At 40.9% G+C, this 27,327-nt stretch overlaps 1 protein-coding gene across 1 annotated transcript in view; it reads right to left on the bottom strand.

The window, feature by feature from the left end:
- Nucleotides 1–3,658: 3,658 nt before the first annotated feature.
- PAPSS2 (3'-phosphoadenosine 5'-phosphosulfate synthase 2) overlaps nt 3,659–27,327 on the bottom strand; it is an 89,816-nt gene continuing 66,147 nt past the window's right edge. The window contains exons 8-12 of the mRNA XM_003255168.3: nt 23,702–23,907; nt 9,993–10,128; nt 7,725–7,993; nt 6,130–6,359; nt 3,659–5,529 (exon numbers count right to left, since the gene is read on the bottom strand). Coding sequence (XP_003255216.2) covers nt 5,391–5,529; nt 6,130–6,359; nt 7,725–7,993; nt 9,993–10,128; nt 23,702–23,907 — 980 coding nt within the window. The 3' untranslated portion in view covers nt 3,659–5,390. The remainder of the gene's footprint in view (nt 5,530–6,129; nt 6,360–7,724; nt 7,994–9,992; nt 10,129–23,701; nt 23,908–27,327) is intronic.

Below are 27,327 nucleotides of genomic sequence, written 5' to 3' on the forward strand. Positions count from 1 at the left end.
GCAGTTACACTGGTGTAAAATTTATACTATTTATTAATGGCCCATAAGGGTCTCATTACTAAAACACTGAAGTGGGATTATATTTTTGTAATCGTCTAATATTTACAGTAATAAACCTGTATGAGAATACTTTCAAATACTAGCTTTTGTGCTTTTAAAATAGGTAACAGTGAATGTTAGTATTGGGTGTGGAATGCATCAAGGACACAGGTTTGTAAACCATGACAATTCGGTTGTAAAACTAAAGCCAAGTGCACCTATAGTGCCAGCTGCTGGGGAAGATCACTTGAGCCTAGGAGGTGAAAATTGCAGTGAACCGATATTGCGCCATTGCACTCCAGACTGGGTGACATAGTGGGACCCTGTCTCTACCAATAATAATAATAATAAAAAAACCTAAAGCCAAAACATTGAAATAAGTCACTGACATGCAAATTTGGAACTGAAACTAGAACACAGTGCTGTATATCTCACTGTTCTGAAAATACACAGCTTCCAGAAATTCTAAGAATGGCCAAGATAACTCAAATAGGGGATTGGCTATATCCAGTAAAACAAAATCACTTGCAGTCATGTCTAAGGGAGATGACGGTCATCTGTTAGGCCATAGTCATAGACTTGTAAAGAATACCAGTTAGGATTCTGTTTGTAGCAATCAACTCTAGCTAACCTAAGCAATAAAGAACTTATTTGAAAGATGTAAGATCAAACGGAAGCTAAAGAACCAGACTCAGGATAGAAACTTAGCTCCCAAAGATTTTTTAAAGCAGAAATTGCCCCAATAATCTTGCTTTTATTCCTCATGGATTAAATTAACTCCAGCTGCTTAAAATGCCCATTCAAGATTTAAATGCCTGGACATGAATGTGCAAACCTAAGTCAAAAATCACCCCTGGCAGTCTTGGAGCTTTGAGAGGACTCTACAGGAACTACTTTGGCTTAAATGGTTTGAGGCAAAGCAGCCGGGTTTACTGATTCATCAAGACTAAATGTGAAAGGAGAGGTAATTTATTCAAAGGAAATTGTGGGAAAGACTGTTAGACAAACAAAATCTGACAAATGACCAGGTGGTTACTTGAAGCCATAACATTGAAATATATTGGGTGTGGGGTATATACTAAATGAAGGGCAATATTATAACAAGTGGACATGCTGGAAGTATGAGCAACTTACGTATGTACTTTGTGTGGATGGGCCTTTAGGGACTGCTTCTTCGGATCCCGTAAGCTCCACTTCCACTTGATGATGAATGCTACTTGGCTTGCCCAACTCTGCCTAGATGGATGATGAGCAACTCTGCATGGTAAGCAAAGGCTGTCTTGTGCAATTGAAATCTCTTAGGCAACAGCTATCAGAAGAATAGGTGACTGCCTGTGGTATTCTCTGTTTTAGGGAGGTGTCAGAGCTTTATCTTTAGGCAGATAAAGGGGCTTCAGAGAGAAACCTCTGCTTGCGTCCTGTTTACTTTAGTAAGGTAGATAGATGTAAATTTCCTTTAGAAATGGACAGCTTTTCAGAGCTATTCCTGCCTGCAGTTCTCAGAATAATCAACTTGAAATATGCCAAAGAAGTATATTCTGAGGTGGCATATTGCGGCTTCCTCTCATTCCATCAAACCTTTAGACATAAGAACAATTGACTGACTTGGTGCCTATCCAGTTTGCTGGTTTCCTGCCTATAAGGAATGTTATGTTGCAGATCAGTGGTAGACCTGAAAGTCACATAATAGAACAAAAGGAGGATAAGGAGAAAATGAATTGCTGTTCCCATGTAATCGAGATTTGTTTCTTCTTGCAGGGAAGATGATTGGGAAAATATTGTGACCTGATAAAAGTGTTGATACATTTAATAAGGGTTTGCCACCATCTGACTAAATGATAACATATGCCTTTCAGGGTCTTTTCTGAAAAATATCCTGAAACAGTTTGGCATACTCCCTCAGCAACACTGACATTTTCATGTGTTTACATAGACATATCCCGCCCACTTTGCCCTACTAATTGGCACTAGGAGCCACCAAGTAACATGTGGGGAGAAAAAAGGGGGCTACAAATGGCAGCTTTGAATTGGCTATTTAAACCAGTTTTACTTGGGGTGAGGATCAGTAGCAAAAAATGCATGAAGCCTTCAGGATAGAAGAGAAGGAGGGGCTCACGGAAAAAAGCTGCAGGCCTGAAGGCTGCTGAAAGTTTTGGTGGGAACAGGTAACCCTTTCTGCATTAGTATAGGTACAGGGGTTGCTGAGAGAAAAACCCAACTGCTTCCAGCCCTGCTGGTAAAACTCCTTAGGGGCACTTAGAGAATAAGATCTGTTCCTTTGAAGAAAAGGGAACAAAGTAGCTTCATCTCAAAAAAAAAAAAAAAAAAACCTGCTGGGCAACCCAGCAACTACCAAAAATGTCATTAAGTGCTTGGCTGAGACCATGTATCTTACACATCTAGAGCACAATTTAGAATATGACAAGAATAGGCCGGGCATGGTGGCTCACATTTGTAATCCCAGCACTTTGGGAGGCTGAGGCGGGCAGATTGCTTGAGCTCAGGAGTTCCAGACCAGCCTGGACCACATGGTGAAACCCCATCTCTGCCAAAAAAAAAATACAAAAATTAGCCAGGTGTGGTAGCGCACACCTGTAAGCCCAGCTACTCTTAAAAAAAATTCTTCTAAAAAAAAAAATGGATACATATGCAGAACATGCAGGTTTGTTTCATAGGTATATGTGTGCCATTGTGGTTTGTTGTACCTATTGACCCATCCTCTATGTTCCCTCCCCTCAGCAGCCCGCAACAGGCCCCGGTGTGTGATGTTCCCCTCTGTGTGTTCATGTGTTCTCATTGTTCACCTCCCACTTATGAGTGAGAACATGCAGTGTTTGGTTTTCTGTTCCTGTGTTAGTTTGTTGAAGATGATAGCTTCCAGCTTCATCCGTGTCCCTGCAAAGGACATGATCTCATTCCCTTTTGTAGCTGCATAGTATTCCATGGTGCATATGTACCACATTTTCTTTATCCAGTCTATCATCGATGGGCATTTGGGTTGGTTCCATGTCTTTGCTATTGTAAACAGTGCTGCAGTAAACGTGTACATGTGTCATTATAGCAGAATGATTTATATTCCTTTGGGTATGTACCCAGTAATGAATCCCAGCTACTCTTGCTTGAACCCAGGAGGCAGAGGTTGCAGTGAGCCAAGATTGCACCACTGCACTCAACAAAACAAAACAAAAACAGGGTGCAGTGGGCCTGTAATCCCAGCACTTTGGGAGGCCGAGGCAGGTGGATCACAAGGTCAGGAGTTCAAGAACAGCCTGGCCAACATGGTGAAACCCCGTCTCTACTGAAAATACAAAAATTAGCCTGGTGTGGTGGTGCATGCCTGTAATCCCAGCTACTCAGGAGGCTGAGGCAGGCGAATCACTTGAATCCAGGAGGTGGAGGTTGCAGTGAGCCGAGATCGTGCCATGACATTCCAGCCCGGGTGACACAGCAAGACTCCGTCTTTAAAAAATAAAAAATAAAAAAGACATGAATAAGGGTAAATAGTCTCAATTACGATGTTCAAGAGAGTTGCTGCTGTCTCACTCCAATTATACAAAGTCACAAAGCCCTTAAGCTGTGTGATCAACCCACACCCAATGTTACAGGCAGAAAAAAAGCCTTCACTCTGATAAATTTATTAAAATAAGAACAAGCATCAGTTGTACATAGAAATAATCATTTGCACTAAGCATGGTACTAGAGCAGAAGAGCAGCTTTAAATGTATTTTTTAAATCACAAAATATATCGGTTAAGGCACTATAATCCTGTCTCATGTTTTCAATAAATATGCTGGGTTTTTTTAAAGGCAATAGTGAGTAACTGATTACATGAGTATAGGCACTATACTATTACAGAAGACAAACTGCTGTGGCCATTGTGTGTAACTTATTCTCAAAAGAACTTTTGTTAAGATTAGCATTTTTAAAAAATTAATTAGAATATGAAAATTGTCAGTTTTCTCTTTCCAATTTAGGTGTCTTCCAGAGAGACCTATATATTAAAAGGTGCTGTTTCTTCACATATTCCTTGGCAACAATGAATTATGCATAAAGTAAAAACATTGCCTCTCAGGAAGTAAAGCCATCAGAAGATGTCTCAGAACAGCTTGAAATCTTTGGAATAGCTTTTTTTTTTTCCAACTGCAATAAAATCAGTGCAGTTCAGAAAACTCGACCTTTCAGTATCCGAGAAGGCAGCTTTGTAAGCACTTTCTGTTCAAGGAACTTTGTTAAGCAGCTGAGGGGAATCTGACCCAGCTCCTGTGTTGTCTGGTGTAGACAGGGCACCAGACTGGGAGTCAAGTGGCCTGGGTGATTCTTCACTGCCACCAGCACTTCCTAATAATGGAAAATTTACATTTTGTTCCGGTGCTCAGCAGCTTACAAAGCACATACATGTGCATCATCACAGTTTGTTCACCTGTAAGATGAAAGGGTTGAATTCTTTGTTTTCTGTGGTCTTTTCCAGTTCTAGTGCCTTGCTAGTCTGATACTGTGAATTATTTTTTATTATAGCTAACGCTGGTGCTGCAGTCAAGGCTATCCTTTCTGCAGGACACAATGACCACAGCAAAGAGCGGGAAAGATAACTTTCCACGACATCGCCACATTGTTTGACGTCCTTTCATCAAATCACTGTATGCTATTAAAAGTCACCATGTAACTGGAGTTACATTATTCACAGAGGCCATTAAGACTTCTCTTCTTATTGGACAATATAACTTTTGTGACAGAAATAGTCTGCACAGATCTCTAAGATTAAATTCACGTTATTGCACATTTTGCTTCTCCAGTCAGGTCTTCAGCACGTAAGATAGGATTACAACATTAAGGCTTTGTACAGCATGAGGTAAAATATCAGGAAGAATCTTGATGTGAGCCACACCTCTTTTAGAGTGAGAAAAAGAAATTTTTTTTTTTTTGGTCAATTGTACAGAAGAGGACGCTTAATCTGATATATTTTACAACTGATAAATGACATTGGAAGAGTACAGGTTGGCAAGACATGCTGGAAAATATATTCACTTTTCAGCAAGTAACTAGACACATGGTCAAACAAAGCCTTAAGAAATCTGGGACCTGCCTGCTCAGATGCAGTAGAAAATACACAGAGCTAATTTTATTCTGAAATGTTTAAGAATATTGCTTTTACCTGCTAAGATTTGGTCTTCAGTTTGACTTTGTATGTATATGTGTGTGTGTATATTTTTTTTATTATAGACACAACTTTTACTTCATTATAAAAGATTAAAATGCATCATTGAGAAGCAATTTAATACAAAGCATCTAATCATAAAAATAGAAAAGGTAATCAAAGAGCACTTCAGAAAGAAACTCTGGAGCCAAAGGCATTAGTTCTTCTCCAGGGACCTGTAATAATCTGTCAGGACCTTCCATGCTTTGGGGGCCATGAAGCCATCTGGGGGATTCTCTCCTTCCCGGGCGAGCTTCCTCATTCGAGTTCCTGAGATGAAGTCAAACTCATTGTGCCTGTTACAGGGTGGCAACAAAGAACTCAGTGTAGGTAAATGATATCTGCCTTAAGGATTCCTGGAGTAGGTTATAGTTTTTGAGACCCATGTTCTTTCTGTAAAATGCTGCATCTTCGAAAGTGGGCGGTCCTCTAAATCTTCAGGAACTTGCAGAAGAAAAGGGAAATAATGGCAGCTATCTATTTAGTATTTACCATGCACCTATACTGTTCCTGGGAAGTGTCTTGAGGCCAGAGTCTGTCTTCTGTTTCTCTGCCTACTTCTGTGAGCCCTCAGCAAGGGGAGCAAGTGCGCCATAAATATTCATTGCAATCTCTTTCTATGTTGCTTCCTTTCACTTAGTGTGCCAGGCACTCCGTGCATGCTCGAGAATGCATGTTGAAAGAGAAATATTTATGGACCATCTACTATATGCAAAAGACTGTAGTACAATTATAGGGTTCATAAGATGTATAAGACCATGTCTTGACTCTCAAGGGACTCAGTCCACTTGGGAGCATGTGGCAATGCACTGGAGAGTTTTTCAAAGGGCCCAAATTCTGCCTCATCATTTCTATTATACAGATGTTGATAAAAGAATTTTCCTCTGAAAACCTACCTTGCTGGATCATAGAAGTCCATGGCTTTTTTGGCTTTGTTGTAGGCAGCCACTCGGAATGGAATGATTTCCACAGAGGTGAGGCCAGGGGCCATGCTCAAGACCTTGCCCCCATGAGTGGGTTCATACAGATCCTTCTTGGTTTCAGGATGGGGCATTCCTGCAGGGTCCCTCCCCACAATGTAGAAATTGGCCCCCGCAATCATCCGGGACCTGCAGTGCCACTGGACCTAGAAAATGTCCATAAGGGACATGCTGGTCATTGTGGGTCAAATCTGTAGGTCATGGTTTATGGAGACACCTTTATTCTGCTTTAAAACTAATTCAGCAATGTGAGTCAACTAAGAATTGCAAGAAAATCACTGAGGTTCTAAGACTCCATGCACTCTTCATGCTTTGCTATATTAGGTAGGATAGGAGCTCTAAAGATAAGATTCCTCCGTCATAACTCAAGGTTGTATTTCTTCATCTCCAAACAGGCTAGCAGGACAAGAACACTCAAATCTTACTATTCTACAGAACTATGTGGATTTTACTTTCCAGTGCCTCCCTATTCACAATAAATTGCAGTTTAAAGGAAATTACAAACTCCAGTATCTCATTATCAGACTGCCATTAATGAGCTAATTACCTTTCACATGCAGATGCCGATTTCAGTTCAACATAACACTTGCCCTCTTTAAAGCTCAGATAGCGATACAAAGGATGGAAAGGAGAGCTAGGGGCCTGGAACTTTGATCTGATTGAAGAGAATTAATTCATTAAACTCAGTTTGGGGCATTCCAAAGGGTTGAGACCCTTTCTATTCATCATACTTGCGGCCAACTCGTTCAAATCCACTACACTGGTGGTGCAGTGGGACAAAGAAAATATCTGTTTGATAAGCTCACTGTGTTATGATAAAAGGGTGACATTTATCTTTTAAAGATATCCTCTCCTAATGAAGCTCACAGGGCATGGAGAGTAACTGGAACTTGTGAAATTGAATATTAGGTTAGATACAACTTGCCCTATAACCCAGTTAAGTTTCATTAGCCACCTCATTCACTTGCCAACTTCCATATTCTCAAAGGCAATGTATAATAGGTTTGATTTGATGTTTCTAGCATTTTTCTTTTTTTTTTTTTTTTTTTTGAGACGGAGTCTCGCTCTGTTGCCCAGGCTGGAGTGGAGTGGCATGATCTCGGCTCACTGCAACCTCCACCTCCCAGGTTCAAGCGATTCTCCTGCCTCAGCTTCCCAAGTAGCTGGGATTACAGGGGCATGCCACCACACCCGGCTAATTTTTGTATTTTTAGTAGAGACAGGGTTTCATTATGTTGGTCAGGCTGGCCTGGAACTCCTGACCTTGTGATCTGCCCACCTTGGCCCCCCAAAGTGCTGGGATTACAGGTGAGAGCCACTGCGCCTGGCCTTCTAGCATTTTTCAAATACTAAGTGGAAACATAATTAAGCTGGATAAAGAAGAGACACCAGAACATTCCAGAATCTGCTCATGAGGAAGCAGAAAGGATCCCAGAGACTCATTTACTCTTCTGTGTAAAGTCTGAGTCTGAATTCCTGAGTCTCAAAGCCCAGCTCTGGGAATTGCTCACCTCTGTGGGGCCAGCATATAACATGGGAGACGGAAAGATGGCAACAATGGTTGACTTGGGATCCAGGACCCCTTCCTCGAGCACAGCCGCGTGCTGCTTCATCCGCCAGTCCAGAGGCACATCGTCATCCTTGGTCCAGCCGCCCAGAGGGTGTAGCAGGAGGACCGGGTGCTTGTAGCCCCTCTCTAGGAGCCTGCGGCGAGTGTCCTGCATCAACAGAGCATGGCCATTGTGGACAGGATTGCGCAACTGGAATGCAAACACCGCATCTGGGAGAGGAAAGCAGAAGAAGGAAGGTCACAGAAACACATGGTGTCATTTCTCCACAAGAACAGAAAGGACAGAGCTATGTTAATTGTTCCGTGCATTCATTATCCACTGGCTTTTTTTTTTTTTTTTTTTTTTTTTAATAATCTCACTCTGTTGCCCAGGCTGGAGTGCAGTGAGCAATCTCGGGTCACTGCAACCTCCGCCTCCAGGATTCAAGCGATTCTCCTGCCTTAGCCTCCTGAGTAGCTGGGATTACAGGCATGTGCCACCACACCCGGCTAATTTTTGTATTTTTAGTAGACTTAGGGTTTCACCATGTTGGCCAGGCTGGTCTCAAACTCCTAACCTCAAGTGATCTGCCTGCCTCAGCCTCCCAAAGTGTTGGGATTACAGGCGTGAGCCACTGCACCCAGCCTATCCACTGGCTTCTGATAATCAGCTGGAGAATACACCTGGGTCTTTAGAGGTGTTAATCCAGCACTAACCAACACCAGACAGCTGAGACAGGGCTGAGATGCAGAGGCAGGAAGCTGCTTAGGGAGAGCCTAACTCAGGAATGAAAAGATTTGTTGCCAGGACCTTTCCTGTACACCAAGGCTCGGGCAGGGCCGGTGTTAATTAGTCCTCTTGTACCAAGAAGCCTAGAGGGAGGTGAATAACTGTAAGGAATGTTTTCTGGGGCCTGTGGAAGGGGCAACAATCTAAAGATATAAAAAAATGTTGCCTTTAAAGAAATCTCCAAAACTACTCCACTTAGTGATGGACTCCTGAGAGCGTTAATTTTTTTTTCTGATAATGAAATAATTTTTATGTCTATCATATTGAAAATGAACACTTCCCATATTATAACGAAAAACAAGAAATACAGAAAAGCCCAAAATAGAATATAAAAATCACCAATCCTGTTATTACTTTTTCTCCCTCTTTTTCAAAATGTATACAATAAAGAGTAAAAATCTCTTAGTCCAAACTCCATCCCCAAGAGGTAGCCACTGTAATCTGCAGTTTGGAGCATGTGCTGCCACAGACTTTTCTGCCTCTATACACAGAAGTAGGTTAGGGATCTTAGAATTATGATGATGTTTTATTTTGTTTTCCAGAACATGATTATGCTCTACATATTGTTCTGCAATTTGCTTTTTCACTTAATAAATACACTTTAGGTATCTCTATCAGTGAATATTTTGAACTGTTGAATAGTGTTCTAATATATGGTTCTAATATATAGTACAACTTTATAAAACTGTTTCCATATTATAGACATACCAATAGAAGATGTTTTCAGGTATTTTTAACTATAAAAATGCTGAAGCCAGGCATGACGGTGGCTCATGCCTGTAATCCCAGCACTTTGGGAGGCTGAGGCAGGGAGATTGCTTGAGCCCAGGAGTTCAAGACCAGCCTGGAAAACATAGTGAGACCCATTTCTACAAAAATATATAAAAATTAGCAGAGTATGGTGGCATGTGCCTTGTAGTCCCAGCTACTTGTGAGGTTAAGGCGGGAGGATTACTTGAGCCCAGGAGGTTGAGGCTGCAGTGAGCTATTGTCATGCCACTGCACTCCAGCCTGGGTGACAGGGTGAGACCTGTCTCTTAAAAAAAGAAAATGCTGATTCCTGGTATCCTTAATTCTTTAATCAGAGGGTGGTAAGGGAATAATAAATGCACTAGGGGCCGGGTGCAGTGGCTCACACCTGTAATGCCAGCACTTTGGGAGGCCAAGGTAGGTGGATCACCTGAGGTCAGGAGTTTGAGACCAGCCTGACCAACATGTTGAAACTCTGTCTCTACTAAAAATACAAAAATTAGCTGGGCGTGGTGGCAGGCACCTGTAATCCGAGCTACTCAGGAGGCTGAGGCAGGAGAATTACTTGAACCTGGGAGGCAGAGGTTGCAGTGAGCTGAGATCGCACCATTGCACTCCAGCCTGGGTGACAGAGCAAGACACCATCTCAATAAATAAATAAATAAAATGCACTAAGGCCAGCTTACATACCAGCATTCATTTCTTTACATTTCTGTTTGAGCTCCAGAGGTGTCAGACGGTATTGGTCCAGCCCATCATTCCACCTTATTTTCTCCAGCACCTGAAGGTCTCCACCAACCAGCCAGTCCCCACTTTCCATTACCATCTAGAAAGAACATTGTTATGATTGCTAATGATTAATTGTGATTTCTATTTTATCTGAAAATTTTTCTCCTTTTAGACCAATCTGGGGTTACAGTTAAAGAACTGCCTTCAGTTCTTTAGTATTTCTGGCACAGTATTTCTCAAACTTTTTGGTCTGTAGGACCTGTTATGTTCTTAAAAAATTATTGAGTACCCCCCACCATGAGCTTTCATTTATGTGGGTTATAGCTATCATTACTTTTCATATTAGAAATTTAAACTGAGAACCTTTAAAAATATTTATCAATCCATCTAAAGCTAACATTAATAAACCTATTGCCTATTAACATATATAACATTTTTAGTGAAAAATAAGCATTTTCCTCCCAAAATGTAGGGAAGTATGGTATTGTTTTACATATTTGCAATATTTTTAATACCTGACTTAATAGAAGACAGCTGGATTCTCATATCTATGTCTACATTTAATCTGTAGTAATACATTGTTTTGGCTGAAGTATAAAAAGGAAATCCAACTATAGGTAGGTAGCTGGAAAAGGGAAGAGGATTTGGATAGCCTTTTTGCACAATTATGGATATTCTTATTTGATACTACACCAAAACTCAACAAGTGTCAGTTTCTTAAAGGTTTAAGTTGCACTGTGGAATCTGAAGCCATATTAATGCACTTTTCATACTCCGTTACATTAAAAATCCATTGTGCTTTGGATGAATCATTTACCCATGAATGATTTTGCAATATTGTATATTGGCCAATTAGAAACTATTAGTTCACTGAGTTTGTAAGTCTTCCAAATGTTGACGTATTTCATTACAGGATTTTAAAACACACACATGTGTTAATATCACTACTAGTCTCATCACACGTGTTAATATCACTACTAGTCTCATCAAAAAGTTTTCTAAGTATTGGGAATCTGCCAAGTTTATGGTGGTGAATAAAAATTTTCCAAAACTGTTTTTCTTGAAACCTCAAGATTTATCATTGGCAATGAATACTCTTAGCTGTTTTCCTTGAATTATCAGGTTCACTTTGTTCATTTTGAAAAATATCTACCAAATAGTCATATCTGAATAACCATAGTTAATCACTCATGCTTTCAAGTAAACATGGTGATCCATGAAAAAAAATAGTGGCTAGTATTGCTTGTAGCACAAACCATTGTACAAGTACTTTTCCTTAAGACAACCATTGTACATTGGTATATGTAGCAGAAGTACTTTAATGTGTACTTCCTCTTTTGTAATGGAATACTAAAAAGACGTGGACTCAAGGGCCAAGATTTAATAATCGCTTTTACACCTTCATCAAGAACACTCTTGTGAAGCTAGCATTGCTTTCACTGCAAGTGCATGATGATGAATAGTGCAGTGACTATGGATATAGTTGTCATTGTCTCGAGTCTAAAGTTACAGCAGTTTTAGCCACTATTGCTTTTGTACCAGCAATTCAAATGTCAACACAGAGAAAAAGGCAAAGAATGTCTTAGTATTATGAACACAGTTTTGAGCTTGGGGATTCTCTAGAAAGGTCTTGGGGACACTCAGTTTTGTAAACCATACTTGAGAACTGCTGCTAGTACATTCCTAATACAGTCTGATGTATCTTAGACTATTTCCAATAAAGACCTAAATTAGAGACCCTGGGGGAAAAATCGGACAACTTGTTTTCTTCTGGTTAATTATTGTTGGGCACAATTTCTATGGAAATTCTCAAAAGAAGCAGCCTTCTTCAATTATATCTGATTTTAAAACAAAAGGAAATCTCCAAAGAGCAGCAAAATGTAGCCAAATTAATGTCTAAGGCTAAACATAGACTATAAGCTAAAACCCTATTTTTTTTAAATAATCTTTGACAAGGGTACCAGGACCGCTCAATGGGGGAAAGGACAGTCTCTTCAACAAATAATGTTGGGGAAACTGGATATCCACATGCAGAGGAATGAAGTTGGACCCTTATCTTACACCATATACAAAATTTAACTCAAAATGGATGAAAGACCTAAAAGTAAGACCTAAAACTATTAAACTCTTACAAAAAATATAAGGGAAAAAGCTTTATGACATTGGAGTTGGAAATGATTTATTAGACATGACATCAAAAACATGGGCAACAAAAGCAAAAAAAATTGCAACTACTTCAAACATACGTGCATCAAAGAACACAACAGTGAAAAAGCAACCTATAGAAAGTGAGAAAATATTTGAAAATCATATTTTCTGATAAGGGGTTAATATCCAGAATATATAAAAACTCTTATAACTCAATGACAAAAAAATTAACCCAATTAAGAAATGGGCAAAAGACTTGAATAGACATAACTTGAGATGATCTACAAATGGCCAAAAGCATGTAAGATGTTCAGCATCATTAATTATGAGAAATGCAAATCAAAACCACAATGAGATATCATCTCCCATCCATTAGGATGGCCACTATTAAAAAACAGAAAATGGCTGGGCACAGTGGCTCACGCCTGTAATCCCAGCATGAGCCAAGTCGGGTGGATTGCTTAAGCCCAGAGTTTGAGACCAGCCTGGGCAACATGGTAAAATCCCATCTCTTCATAAAATATAAAAATTAGTCTGGCATGGTGGTGCATGCCTGTAGTCCCAGTTACTCAGCAGGCTGAGGTGGGAGGATTACCTGAGCCTGGGAAGGTTGAGGCTGCAGTGAGCCATGATTGCGTCACTTCACTTCAGCCTGGGTGACAGAGACCCTGTCACACACACACACACACAGAAAAGAAAAAAAACAAGTGTTGGTGTTGGCAAGGATGTAGAAAAATAAAAATTGGAACCCTTGTACACTGTTAGTGGGATTGTAAAAGGTGCAACCACTATGGAAAACAGTATGGAGGTTCCTCAGTGAATTAAAAATGGAACTACCATATGCTCCAGCAATCCTACTTATGGGTATATATTCAAAGGAAATGAAAGAGTCTTGAAGAAATATTGGTATACTCATGTTCATAGCAGCACTATTCAAATAGCCGAGGTGGAAGCAACCCAAATGCCCATAGACGGATGAATGGGTAAATAAAATGTGGTATACACATACAAGGGAAGATCATTCATCCTTTAAAAGGAAGGAAATCCTGTCACATGCTGTAACATAGCTGAACCTTGAGGACATTAGGCTAAGTGAAATAAGCCAGTCACAAAAAAGCAAATATTACATGATTCCACTTATATGAGGTATCTAAAGTAGTCGAATTCATAGAAACAGAGAGTGCAATGGTAGTTACCAGGGGCTGGAGGAAGGATGGTAGTTACCAGGGGCTGGAGGACAGAAGAAGAGGGGAGTTGTTTTTGTTTTTGTTTGAGACAGGTCTCACTCTGTCACCAGGCTGACATGCAGTAGCTCACTGCAGCCTCTACCTCCGGGGCTTACGCAGTTCTCCCACCTCAACCTCCCAAGTAGCTGGGACTACAAGCATGCCACCACAACTGGCTAATTTTTAAATTATTTTTGTAGAGACAGGGTCTCACTATGATAACCAGATAGGTCTCAACTCCTGGGCTCAAGCAATCCTCCAACTTTGGCCTTCCGAAGTGTTGGGATTACAAGCGTGAGCCACCATGCCTGACCATGGGAGTTGTTTAATGGGTATAGAGTTTCCATTTTGCAAGATGACAAAGTTCTGGAGATTTGGTTCACAACAATGTAAATATGCTTAATATTACTGAGTTGCACACTTACAAGAAGGTTAAGATGATAAATTTTATGTTCTGTTTTTTACCCTAATTTTTTTTTTTAGAGGAACTACCATTTTTTAACTCACCGAGGATTTCACTGAGGTTAGTAGCAATCACTTTTCTATTCCCAGTCTCAGCTGAAAATGTGACTTCAGGAAAGGGTGGGTGTGAAGAGCACCTGGAGACCTCTAGGAGAACCATCTTCATAATGTCCCACACATTAGATGGCCCAACTCAGGCCCTCTTTGGTTGTGTCTATCTCATAAAGGCAAGGAGACCCTTGGTGGGAAGACCCACCCAGAGTCATCACCTACTCTTTCGATCATAATCAGGGTACCCAGAACTCTAGAATTTCCTGCCCAATCAACTCTGAGCTTGCTGCTAGGGCCTGGGAGAGCTTCATCTCCCAAACTGTCTTTCCAGGGTGGACCACACACTCAGAGCAGCCCTAGTTCTGAGGGCGGGCCAAGCAGGGAGGGTCTGCAGAGGTTGTGGAGAGAGCTCAGCCATGCAGCCTGGGGTGCCCACAAATCAATCCAGAGGACCCACATAGCATAGGAAGAGGCCAAGCATAGAAGGAGAAGGGAGAGTTGGTGAAAGGCCAAGGGCCAACTCTCCACACACTACCATATTCTGATGCAGAACCCAGAAGTCTATATTTGAACCTGGCTTTTCAGTTTGTGATCAAGGCATAGTTGTCAAAGTGGAAGGATCAAACACATTTTATTTAGCAGTTTGTTAGTTATACATGTAACTTTTAAATATGATGTATGGATCTCCATTTGTATTCTTGCTCTGGGCTCCACAAATGTTAGGGGTGAGCCAGGGTTGAAGAATGGTCAAACTAATGAAAAAGAAAAACATGGCCAGGCATGGTGGCTCACTCCTGTAATCCCAGTACTTTGAGAGGCTGAGGTGGGCGGATCACGAAGTCAGGAGTTCAAGACCAGCCTGGCCAATATGGTGAAACCCTGTCTCTACTAAAAATGCAAAAAATAGCCAGGCGTGGTGGCAGGCACCTGTAATCCCAGCTACTCAGGAGGTTGAGGCAGGAGAATCACTTGAACCTGGGAGGTGGAGGTTGCAGTGAGCCGGGATCACACCACTGCACTCCAGCCTGGTCAACAGAGTAAGACTCTGTCTCAAAAAAAAAAAAAAGAAAAAGAAAAGAAAAAAGAAAAGAAAAATATGGCAACCTTTGTTTTTTCTCTATAAGTTTAAATATTTTCCATCTGGTATTGAAGTATAATCAATTACAGAGCTGTGTCTCTCCTAGTCACTGACACAAATACAGCCCATCTTATTCCTCAGTCAAACATGTAATGGTTTTACAATCCTTCCCCTAATCAAACCCCATGTACCTTTCACCACTTTCCAAACACAACTTGGTTACCCGAAATGTTAGCAGAAAAGAGGGAGGCAAGAGTGAGTGAGAGAAAGCTGATTTGAAACACCTAGTAGGAAGACACGAAGATAGTGATGGTGGACCTGGTTCACAGTCCCCATTATGGCCAGATATTGGGGTTTACCATGACCTACATTCCAGAGAGGTTCAGAGAGTGGGGGATTGGGATAGAGCAGTGGCTCTAAACAGAGGCTGATTTAGTCACTCCTGGTGACATTTGACAATATCTGAAGATAATTTTGATTGTGACGACTGAAGTGCTATTGGCATCTGGTGAACAGAGGCTAGGGATGCTGCTAAATATCCTACATTGCACAGAACTGCCCTCTCAATGAAGAATTATCTAGTCCAAAATGTCAACAGTGCTGAGGCTGAGAAACCCTGGGGTAGACAGAAGGCAATTATGCAAGGTTTTTGGTTGTGTTTTCATGGCCTCTTTTCTAAACTCTGTGCTCAGTCAAATAATTCAACAAGAATATTTTCAAATATCCATACCTATACATATACTTTCTCCTCATTGCTTAGAGTAGGTAGGACACAGCACAATTTTGAGAATTGACCTCCAAACCCCTAAGGATGCAGTAATTTATTCTGGACACTAGGGGTCCACCGTATATTGCTCTTATCTATTGGTGAAGGGGGCATCAAACCAAATTCATCCACCATCCAGCCTAAAAACCTGTCTGTTTGAAGAGAAATGTTAAAACTATGTGTTTGGCATTTCTGGGATGGGGAGGGACAAGGGGCAGCTCTATCCCTACGGTGGTCCAATTATCGCCAGAACTGTGTCCAGCTGTCAGGAAGGGAGATCCAGAGGCTCTGCTTAATTTCCCAGGATTTTGTGGCCTAGAAGTCCCCACCCCTTTGCAAGCGTCCTGCCAAAGACAGCAGGGGGGCCACAGCTAGAGGATTTGCAGAACTGGATGCACCAAAAGGAATGAGGAGCAGGCTTCAGGAGCCCAGTGAAGTAGCAAATAGGGAATTGGGCTCAAAATTACACACAAAAATGCATAAAGGAGAGGATAAGCTCAACCACTAGGGTAAAGACTAAGAAAGCTATGATAAATAGGGTCAAAGAGGCCAAGCAGAGGAAGACTCAAAAGAAACAATCTGGAGATGAGGGAATGCACTAATTGGAAAGGGAGGAGCAGCTGAGGGTGGGAAGGTGAAAAAGAATGCAAAAAGGGAGCAGAGAGAAGGGAAAGAAACCAGAAAGAAGGAAGGAAATGGTGGATTCAGGAAGATAAGGTCATGATGAAAGGGTGCAGAGAACAGAATCAAAGAGAAGAAAAACTAATGCCTACAAGAGGAGAATATATACATACATATATATATATATATATACACATTCATTTCTATGATATCAGTCATAGTCACAGAATCTGGGGCTTTAAGGAACTTGGAGGTAATGTAGATTTAATGTCCTCATTTTCAGAAGAGAAGACAGTTTTACAGAGGGGAAGTGGCAGAGTTCAAGTGCACAGAGCTTTCTTACCAAAGCCAAGACCCAAATCTCAGACTCCTGCAAACCAGATTCTTCTCACCACTGCACCCACTGCCTCTCGTCAGTGGCCCCCATATTGACATTTCAGCTTCATCTGTCACAGGTATGAAAGGGGCAAGTCCAAATTACTCTGGGAGGACAAAAATGGGGCACTCAGTCATGCTCATGTGTCATGGGAGTCAGCGCTGACTTCTGAAAGGAGGTGATAAGGTCCGGAGGCAGAGGTGGAAGAAACAGCGTGCCAGGTTGAAGGATAAGTATGTGCAAAAGTCAGAGAGCACATGATCGAATGACCAGCTCTGGAAGGACTGGACGAGGGAATGTGTTGGCTGGTGGTGGCAAGAGGCTTTGCGGTAAATCGTATCTTAATAAAGGGGTTTCCAAAGAAAGGTTGAATAATTCACTCTAGCTAAAGAGTGGGAGATTAGGGGGGAGTAAGACATGAGAGAGGAAAGAATTGAAATGTCCCGACCCAAGATGGAATAGAAGAGGAGTGAATGAGTTCAAGCAATACCTGAAAGCTACATTTAGCAGGACGTGGTGACTGAATGGACAAGGGGAGAAGAGAGAAGCAAGAACGGCATCCAGGTTTTGGTCACAGGCCACCATTTGGATGGTGAAGCTGTCACTAAGACGGGAGACATAGTAGGGGGAACAGGCTTGGGGGGAGGTTAAACATGTTGAGTTTGAGGTACTTGCAGGATATATGCAGGTGGGGCCTTAAAGAAAATAGCTCCAAACAATTATCTAACTCAATAGTTCTCAACCTTCACAGCACATTAGAATCACGGGGAGTTTTAACTACCCACCCCTCAATAATCAGATCTGACTCAAAGCCAATTAAATGAGAATCTGTGAGGATGGGATCCACTTATGGGTGATTTGTAAAGCTCCTCAGGTGATTCTGTTGATATAACTAACCATATGGTTTTCATTGTGGAGCTAAAGGCTATAAACTCTCATTCCCGTCTTTCATTGAGAAGTCATATTCTGTTCTCTTGGTTTGTACAAGAAAATGTAGAGTGCAAAACAGGAGTAATGATTCTTACTTTCCTCACCAAGAGCACTGTGAAAAATAATTACTACTTGACAAATCTTTGGGAGCCATGGATGAAAGGCAACAAAGCCCCAGCAAGCATTAGTTTTACAAGTTTCACTTGCTCCTCCTGATGATTTCATTTGCGTGCATGTCACATGGTTCTATATTTAGTGACGCCAAAGAGAGGCTTTGATGCCTTGAATGGAAGGTCAAGAATGACATTGATGATAAGCTCTGTAACAAAGGCAGACCATTTCCTAGTGACTCTATTTTCCTTGCAAATATCACTCCCAGTGCCACATGGAAACAGAATAAGGCCCAGGATTATACTTTTGGAAGTAATTACTTTGGGAAGCTGTGGGGTTCTAAAAACCTATGTTAAAGTGTTTTTGTGGGTTTCAGAGTGCTAAAAAAGGACACAACAAAAAGAATTATTTTGCCAATAAAACTTGTGTGTTTGGTACATGGGACAATCTTCAACAATCTTCATCAATCTCTCTCACTTTTGCACAAAATGTCTGCAGGGTGAGTGGCTTTCTCTCTCTGGTTATCCAAGCTCCCGGGGAATGTTTATCGAGTCCCCCTAATAACCTAAAGGTACAGAATCACTGAAAATATTGTCAAAGACACAAGTCATGCCACCTTTCTCCTTGGCTTCTAAGAAATTCTAAAATTCTGAGTTCCATCTGCCAGCATGCATTGTAAGGCATGATGAAAAAATACAGGCATACCTGAGAAACATTGCAGGTTCAGTTCCAGACTACTGCAATAAAGTGAATATTATAATAAATGGAGTCACACAAAATTTTTGGTTTCCCAGTGCATTTTAAAAGTTATGTTTACACTATACCGTAGTCTATTAAGTGTGCAATGGTATTATGTCTTTAAAATGTAATATTAACTTTTCTTTTTTTTTTGAGAAAGGGTCTCACTCCTATAGCCCAGGTTGGAGTGCACTGATGCAATCACAGCTCACTGCAGCCTCGATTTCCCAGGCTCAGGTGATCCTCCCACCTCAGCCTCCTGAGTAGCTGGTACTACAGGTGCACACTACTATGCCCAGCTAATTTTTTGTATTTTTAGCAGGGAGAGGGTGTCGCCATGTTGCCAAGGCTGATCTCAAACTCCTGGGCTGAAATAATTGGCCTCCCAAGGTGTTGGGATTACAGGGTGAGCCACCGCTCCCAGCCTATCTTAATTTAAAAATACCTTTTTGCTAAAAATGTTAATGATCCTCTGAGCCTTCAGAGAGTTGTAATCATTCTCCTGGTGGAGTGTCTTGTGTTAATGGCTGCTGACAAATCAGGGTGATGGTTGCTAAAGTCTGGGGTGGCTGTGGCAATTTATTAAAATAAGACAACAGTGAAGTTTGTCATATCAATTGACTATTTCATGAAAGATTTCTCTGTAGCATAAGATGCTGTTTGATAGCATTTTACCCATGGTAGAACTTCCTTCAAAATTGGAGTCAATCCTCTCAAAGGCTGTCACTGCTTTATCAACTAAGCTTACATAATATTCTAAATACTTTGTTGCCATTTCAAGAGCATCTTCACCAGGAGTAGATTCCATCTCAAAAAAACGATTTATTTGCTCATCCATAGGAAGCAACTCCTCATCCTTTCAAGTTCTATCATGAGATTGCAACAATTCAGTCACTTCTTCAGGCTCCACTTCTAATTCTAGTTCTCTTACTATTTCCACCACATCTGCAGTTACTTCCTCTACTGAAGTCTTGAACCCCTCAAAGTCATCCATGAAGGATGAAATCAACTTCTTCCAAACTCCCATTAGTTTTGATAGTTTAACCTCTTTCCACGAATCGCAAATGTTCTTAATGGCATCCAGAATGGTGAATCCCTTCCAGAAGGTTTTCAGTTTACTTTGCCCACATCCATCTGAGGAATCACCATCTAAAGCAGCTATACCCTTACAAAATGTATTTCTTAAACAATAAGACCTGAAAGTTAAAATTACTCTTTGATCCATGGGCTGCAGAATGGATGGTGTTATGCATGAAAACAAATTAATCTCCTTATACATCTTCCTCAGAGTTCTTGGGTAACTAGGTACACGGTCAATTAGCAATGATATTTTGAAATGAATCTTTGAGTAGTCGGTCTCAATAGTGGGCTTAAAATATTCAGTAAACCATGCTGTAAACAGATGTGCTATCATCCAAGCTTTGTTTTTCCATTTATAGAGCACAGGAAGAGTAAATTCAGCATAATCCTTAAGGACCCTAGGATTTTCAGAATGGCCAATGAGCACTGGCTTCAACTTAAAGTCACCAGCTATACTAGCTCCTAACAGGAGAGTTAGCCTGTCCTTTGAAGCTTTGAAGCCAGGCATTGACTTCCATTCTCTAGCTCTGAAAATCCTAAGTGGCATCTTCTTCCAACAGAAGGTTGTTTCTTCTACACTGATCTGTTGTTAGTGTAGCCACCTTCATCAGTGATCTTAGCTAGATCTTCTGGGTAACTTGCTGCAGCTCCTACATCAGCACTTGCTGCATCACCTTGTACTTTTATGTTATGGAGATGGCTTTTTTCCTTAAACCCCCTGAACCAACCTCTGCTAGCTTCCAACTTTTCTTCTGCAACTTCCTCACCTCTCTCAACCTTCACAGAATTGAAGAGAGTTAGGGCTTTGCTCTGAATTAGGTGTTTTGGCTTAAGGGAATGTTGTAGCTGGTTGGACAAGACCACTCAAACCTTCTCCATATCTGTTAAGGAAGCCAAAATATTTTACCCCAAAATATATTTCCTTGACACAGTTCAAGACGGCTATTCAGAAGGGCTGGAAAATACAAAAATAGCTAAAAATCTGCCTTTTGTGGGGTACATTTGCATTTGAAGAGAAAATCCACATTGATACAGCCAGGCTTTCTCTAAGGGCCTTCCCTTGCTGGATCTAGGAAACATTAACTGAGACTCTGACACATTTAAAGGTCTGAAAGAAACATTTACCTCTAAAATGTCATTTCATCTATATAACAAGATCATCTTTGCTACCCAGGCCTTCTCTTCCCTCCCTCCCATAACCTGTCTTACCAGCATAACCTGATTTACTGCCATAACCTGGTTTTGGCCATCTTCTGAGCCTTCATTTTTTCTATAATCCCAGGATGGTATATAAGCTTCTCTACCCCATTGAGGTAAGGAGTAATCACTCTGCGATCTTCCCCCTGTGTGCACTAATAAATCTGGATGCCTTTTCTCATTAATCTGCCTTTTGTCAGTTGCCTTTTCAGCAAAACTTCAGGGGGCAAAGGGGAAGTTTTCCCTTGACCCCTACGTTGGCAATAAGGCTGCTTTGTTTTCTGATCATTTGTTAGCTCACTGCGTGTAATTTCCTCCGAGAACTTTTCCTTTGCATTTACAACTTGGCTAACTGGCCCAGGAGGCCTATTTCAAATTTCTTTTTCTTTTTTTTTTTGAGACGGAGTATCGCTCTTGTTGCAGGCTGGAGTGCAATGGCGCTACCTCGGCTCAATGCAACCTCCACTTCCTGGGTTCAAACGATTCTCCTACCTCAAGCTCCCGAGTAGCTGGGATTACAGGCATGCACCACCATGCCCGGCTAATTTTGTATTTTTAGTAGAGATGGGGTTTCTCCATGTTGGTCAGGCTGGTCTCGAACTCCCGACTTCAGGTGATCCGCCCACCCTGGCCTCCCAAAGTGCTGGGATTACAAGTGTGAGCCACCGCACCTGGGCCCAGTCTCAGCTTTCTACATGCCTTCCTCACTAAGCTCAATCATTTTGATTTAAAGTGAGAGATGTGTGAGTCTTCCTTTCACTTGAACACTAAGAGGCCATTGCAGGGTTATTAATTGGCCTAATTCAAATATTGTTAGATCTCAGGGAATAGGGAGGCCCAAGGAGAGGGAGAGAGATGGGGGAATGGCCAGTGAGTGGAGAAGGCAGAACACACACAACATTTATCAATTAAGTTTGCCATCATATGGGTGCAATTCATGGTGCCCCAAAACAATTACAATAGTAACATCAAAGATCACTAACCGTAGATCACCATAACAGGTCATAACAATAATGAAGAAATCTGAAATATCGTAAGAATCACCAAAATGTGACACAGAGACACAAAATGAGCAGACGCTGCTGGGAAAATGGCACTCACAGACTTTCTCAGTGCAGGGTTGACATAAACCTTCAATTTGTTAAAAAAAAAAAAAAAAAAAAGAAAAGAAAAATCTGCGAAGCACGATAAAATGAAGCATAGTAAAATGAGGTATGCCTCTAATCACTTAAGAAACTCTTCAGGTTTTTTTAGTGCTAGTCCTGTGTATGCGAATATCATTCCCAAAGGGTAGAAATAGCTGAGCTGACATAACCATAACCAAAGGCTGCTATTCTTTCAGTCACTGAGTAAAGATAAAATCCCAAACCTATATGATTATGACAGAGCAAGATTCCATCTCAAAAAATCATAAATAAAAATTAAAAAAATAAAAATAAATAAATGAAAAAGCTGCTTTGCTTGCCATCGACCTTTTGTGTTCAGATAGAGAAGGTCTTCAGAGCCCACAAACAGGGGCCTTAAAAAGGTCTTTCCTATCTTGGAACATTTTGTAACAAAAATGACCAAAAGAAACCATCTCTTTTGACAGGGTCATGAGGCTGGAAGAGATCTTACAGTTATTTTGAGTCTGGCCTCTCCTTTTTTTTCAGACAGAGTCTCACTCTGTCACCCAGGTTAGAGTATAGCAGCAGCTTGGCTCACTGCAACCACTGCCTCCTGGGTCCAAGCAATTCTCGTGCTTCAGCCTCCTGAGTAGCTGGGATTACAGGTGCCCACCACCACGTCCAGCTAATTTCTGTATTTTTACTAGAGACAGGGTTTCACCATGTTGGCCAGGCTGTTCTCAAACTCCCGACCTCAGGTGATCTGCTGGCCTCGGCCTCCCAAAGTACTGGGATTACAGGTGTGAGCCATCGAGCCCAGCCTGGCCTCTCCTTTTATACATAAAGAAACTGAGGCCCAGAGGGAGGGCATGGCTTGTCCAATCCCAGGCTTTTTAGAGTCTCCTGGGTCTGACAGTGCTCTCTCTTCCTGTGAACATGCTGAAGGGGACATGCTGGGAGATTTGAGAAGTCAAATTAGTAGTATATGACTTTTTCCATTTCCACCCTACTGCTCTTATCTTGGATGAGGGATGGTTTTAGCATTCAATTTCACGTATTTTTCTTTGTGGGAAATGAACCACAGCCAGCAACTTCATAAAACACCACCTCACCCCATCACCAACAGTAATTAGAAGCTGTGAAGGAAATCTGAGGAGTTAGTGTATTTTCCCTTTAGGCATGATAGACCCTACCTGATCCTATCAGATGAACACATTTTTTTCAATCTTAAAAATATCCACTGACAAAAATGTGGTATCGTTCCTCTGGAAACTCTGCCACTATCTGTGCTGATTTTTGTTTACTGAGAGAGTATCATTGACCCCCTCACTAGCCACAGAGCATGAACGCTGAGTTCTTGTTCCAGCATTTGGTTGGGTCCATTCTTTATGAAGATACTTATGTTCCTTGTGCGTTTTCAAGATGGACAGGGCTGCAAGCTCTGGTTATGGTTTTGTGCATAGCTACAGCTATGATTTTGTTCCTCTACTCATGTTGTCAGACTAAATTACTTATATTATCCCATTTAGCTGAGGATGCCAGCCACTGCAGAATCTGTGCACTCAAGAGAACAATGAGACCAGACCTCAAACAGAAAGACATTTCTTTGCACCTTTCTAAAAACATCTCCCGAGGCAAAGCCTGCAAACCCTACCTTAGAAATACATTCTTCCACCTAATCCCAGTTTTTCTAAGTCCTTCACAAAGGAATTAAAAAGAGTTATTTTTCTTCTCAGTTTAAATAGCTCAAGAAAGTCCTTCCAAAGGTTTTGTGACTTACTTTGATATGGGGGTGTTTTGTACATGTTGTCCCCCAAACACGGGAACAGCGCTCCTCTTTTCTGTGTTCATAGAATTCAGCGTCTCGCAAGATAGCTACCCTCCGTCCACCATGTGCCAGGACAAACTTGCTGCACCCTTCCAGCCGTGTCTTATCCTCTGCAGAGACAGGCAGTACAATGGGGATGCTCATGTTGATCACGCCATCTGTGGAAAGAGCCACGTGATGCAAGAAAACTAGATATAAGGTGCGCCATCCTTGAAGCATGACTGAAATGTGCACAATGCCCCCTCCAAACATTTCCTTCAAGAAGCATTAAGACCCAAATCCAAGCAGTTGTGTTAGCTGCACCAGTTTCTCTAGATGCTATAATGACAAGTCCTTGAAGGGCTTCCCAAAGCAAATGGAGCATATGTGAAAAATGGGTTGGGTTTTAAATCATGGAGGTGGCCTCCATAAGTGGTCTAACTTTGGAAACGCCTCTTTGTGGGTTCCCTTTTCAAATCTAAGTCCTGACCTCAATGCAGTAGGGAATTTAAAATTTTCCAAAACCCAATTAAATAAAATTAAGCTAGCAAAACAAACCAAAACTCTCTAGTCTTTCTTAGAAATGAACCTTGTAAGAACGTTAAGCAAGTCTCTTATTTCATTATCTGTTTAGGCTCCATCTGCATACCAGTACGCTGAATTGGAAACAAAGAAAAAAATAGATAATTGATATGAATCTATGGGAATGAGAATATGCATTTTTTGTACAGTAAGTTACCTATGACAGCTGTGTGTTTGTCTTTTTTAATATTAATCAACTACAATCTGGGTAATACCTCATTCACCTTTTTCTTTAATTTAAAATTTTTAACTTTCTTGGGTACATAGTGTATATGTTTATGGGGTGCATAAGATATTTTGATACAGGAATACAATGCATAATAATCACATCAGGGTAAATGAGGTACCCGTCACCTCAAGCATTTATCCTTTGTGTTACAAAAATCCAGTTATCCTCTTAGTTATTTTTGAATGTACCGTTAATTTATTTTATTTTATTTTTAGACAGAGTCTTGCTCTGCTGCCAGGCTGGAGTTCACTGACACGATCTTGGCTCACTGCAACCTCTGCCTCCCAGGTTCAAGCTATTCTCCTGCCTCAGCCTCCCGAGTAGCTGGGATTACAGGCATGCGCCACCATTCCCAGCTAATTTTTGTATTTTTAGTAGAGACAGGGTTTCACCATGTTGGCCAGGATGGTCTCGATCTCTTGACCTCATGATCTGCCCACCTCGGCCTCCCAAAATGCTGGGATTACAGGCATGAGCCACCGTGCCCAGCCGTTAAATTATTATTGACTATAGTCATCCTGTTGTGCTATCAAATACTAGATCTTATTCATTCTATTTTCTGTACCCATCTCATGCGCTTGTAAAAAATGTATTTTCAGCCAGGTGCAGCAGCTTACGCCTATAATCCCAGCATTTTGGGAGGCCAAGATGGGAGGATTGCTTCAGGCCAAGAGTTTTGGACCAGCCTGGGTAACATGGCAAGATCTCATCTCTACCAAAAAATATGTGTGTGTGTGTGTGTGTGTATACACACATATTTTTTTAAATTAGCTGGACATGTTGGCATGCACCCGTAGTCCCAGCTACTCAGGAGGCTGAGGCAAGCAGGTCACTTGAGCCCAGGAGTTTGAGGCTGCAATGAGCCCTGATCACTCCACTGTATTCCAGCCTGGCTGATAGAGCAAGACCCTGTCTCAAAAAAAACAAAACGAAACCCACTAATCTATGGGATCCCAAACAAGCAGTCCTCTTGATGTTATTCATGGTGGTTTCGGCATAAAATCACCTTTTTTTCTGCCTCCTGCTCCCTCTTTCCTAAATATTTTTTAGGATACTGGTAATCTCACTTATCTGGGAATCACAGGTCTTGCTAGCGTAACCACAGTTGAGAATCATCTGTCCAAAAACACAGAGGAGTGAAAAATGACATCAAGTCATTAACGCACATGTACTTTCTCTGGAGTATGAGCCCCTCTCACCATTATGCTGAGTCTCTTGCTTTAAGAGGAATTTAAATAAACAGGGTGTTCTGATTTCTCAGTATACAGCACAGCAAATTAGAAGGCATCGAATGTGGTATTCAGAGAAGACACATCTTTAGCAGCAAGAAATGTCAAATGACAGCTGGACCACAAAGGAAGAGACAGGAAAACTACTGAAAAAATACACATAGAAACTGTGATGGTTGATGTTATATGTCAACTTAGCTAGGCCACAGTACTCAGATATTTAGTCAAACATTATTCAAGATGTTTCTGTGGAGGTACTTTTTAGATGGGATTAACATTTAAATCAGTAGACTCTGAGTAAAGTAGAGTACCCTCCAGAATGTGAGTGGGCCTCATCCAATCAGTCAAAGGCCTAATTAGAAAAAAGACTTGTCTCCCCAGAAAAGGAGAGAATTATGCCAGCAGACCACCTGTGGACTTGAACCGCAGGTCTTCTCAGGGTCCCCAGCCTCCCAGTTTTCGGACTTGCCAGATTCCACAATCACACGAACAAATTCCTTAAAATAAATCTCTCTCTTTCTGTGTGTGTGTGTGTGTGTGTGTGTGTGTGTATCTATATATATAGACAGAGAGAGAGATTTATTATATACCTATATATAATACATAGATATCTATATATAACATACAGATATATTGTTATCTATTCAGATACATATCAGAAATATTATATAATTTAGATATATCTATATTATATATAGATATCAATGTATAATATATAGAGAGATAAGGCTCTATAATAAATAAATAATTTATTAAAATAATGTATATATAATTAATATATGTATAAATTAATATATGTACCTGCATATATAAATTTATTTAAGTTACACATATTTTTATATCTGTCTATATAGAGAGATGCATATCTATATATAGATAGACACATAGATACGCATTCTGTTGGTTCTGTTTCTCTGGAGAACCCTGACTATGCAAGGTTCTAACACTGAAACTAAAATACAGAGTTATGGGGGTTCTTTAGTGTGGGAGCCAACAATCCCACAGGTCTCCCCATCTTCAGGGCACCATTACATTAGTGCCCAGTTTAATAACTGGTAATACTAATAATGACAGAGTCATTTTTAAAAGTTCCTTTATATTGAACATATTCTCTTTTTTGAGTGGATACTTTTTTTTTTTTTTAGTAAGACTATTTTGAAATGTTTCTAAATAAGATAGTTAATGTGTAGTTGGTTTTCAGTCTGGGGCTTAAAGGGATAAAATGTGGCTTTCTAGAAACATCTCATTTCTCAATGATTCTAGATAATGTAAAAAAATGTACAAAACGGTGTTCCTCCTACAATGATGCCCTCACAAATATGCTAATCTCTCAATTATACTCAGAGATGAGAAAATGAGGGTTCATGGTTAAGCGTATAACACAAAAGAATATTAGGGACAATTTTGTGAGAGTTCTCAAGTTCAAGATTCAGAAGAGAATGAAAAGAAGGTGAATAAAGAAAACATTTAACTCCAGAGAAAACAAACGCAGTTATTTATGGACTTGAGGGAATGTGCCATAGATTAAGGAAGCCATTTAAACCTAACTTTTCAATGCA

This window comes from Nomascus leucogenys, chromosome 3 (genome assembly GCF_006542625.1).
Source record: "Nomascus leucogenys isolate Asia chromosome 3, Asia_NLE_v1, whole genome shotgun sequence".
In the NCBI taxonomy this organism is placed as follows: domain Eukaryota; kingdom Metazoa; phylum Chordata; class Mammalia; order Primates; family Hylobatidae; genus Nomascus; species Nomascus leucogenys.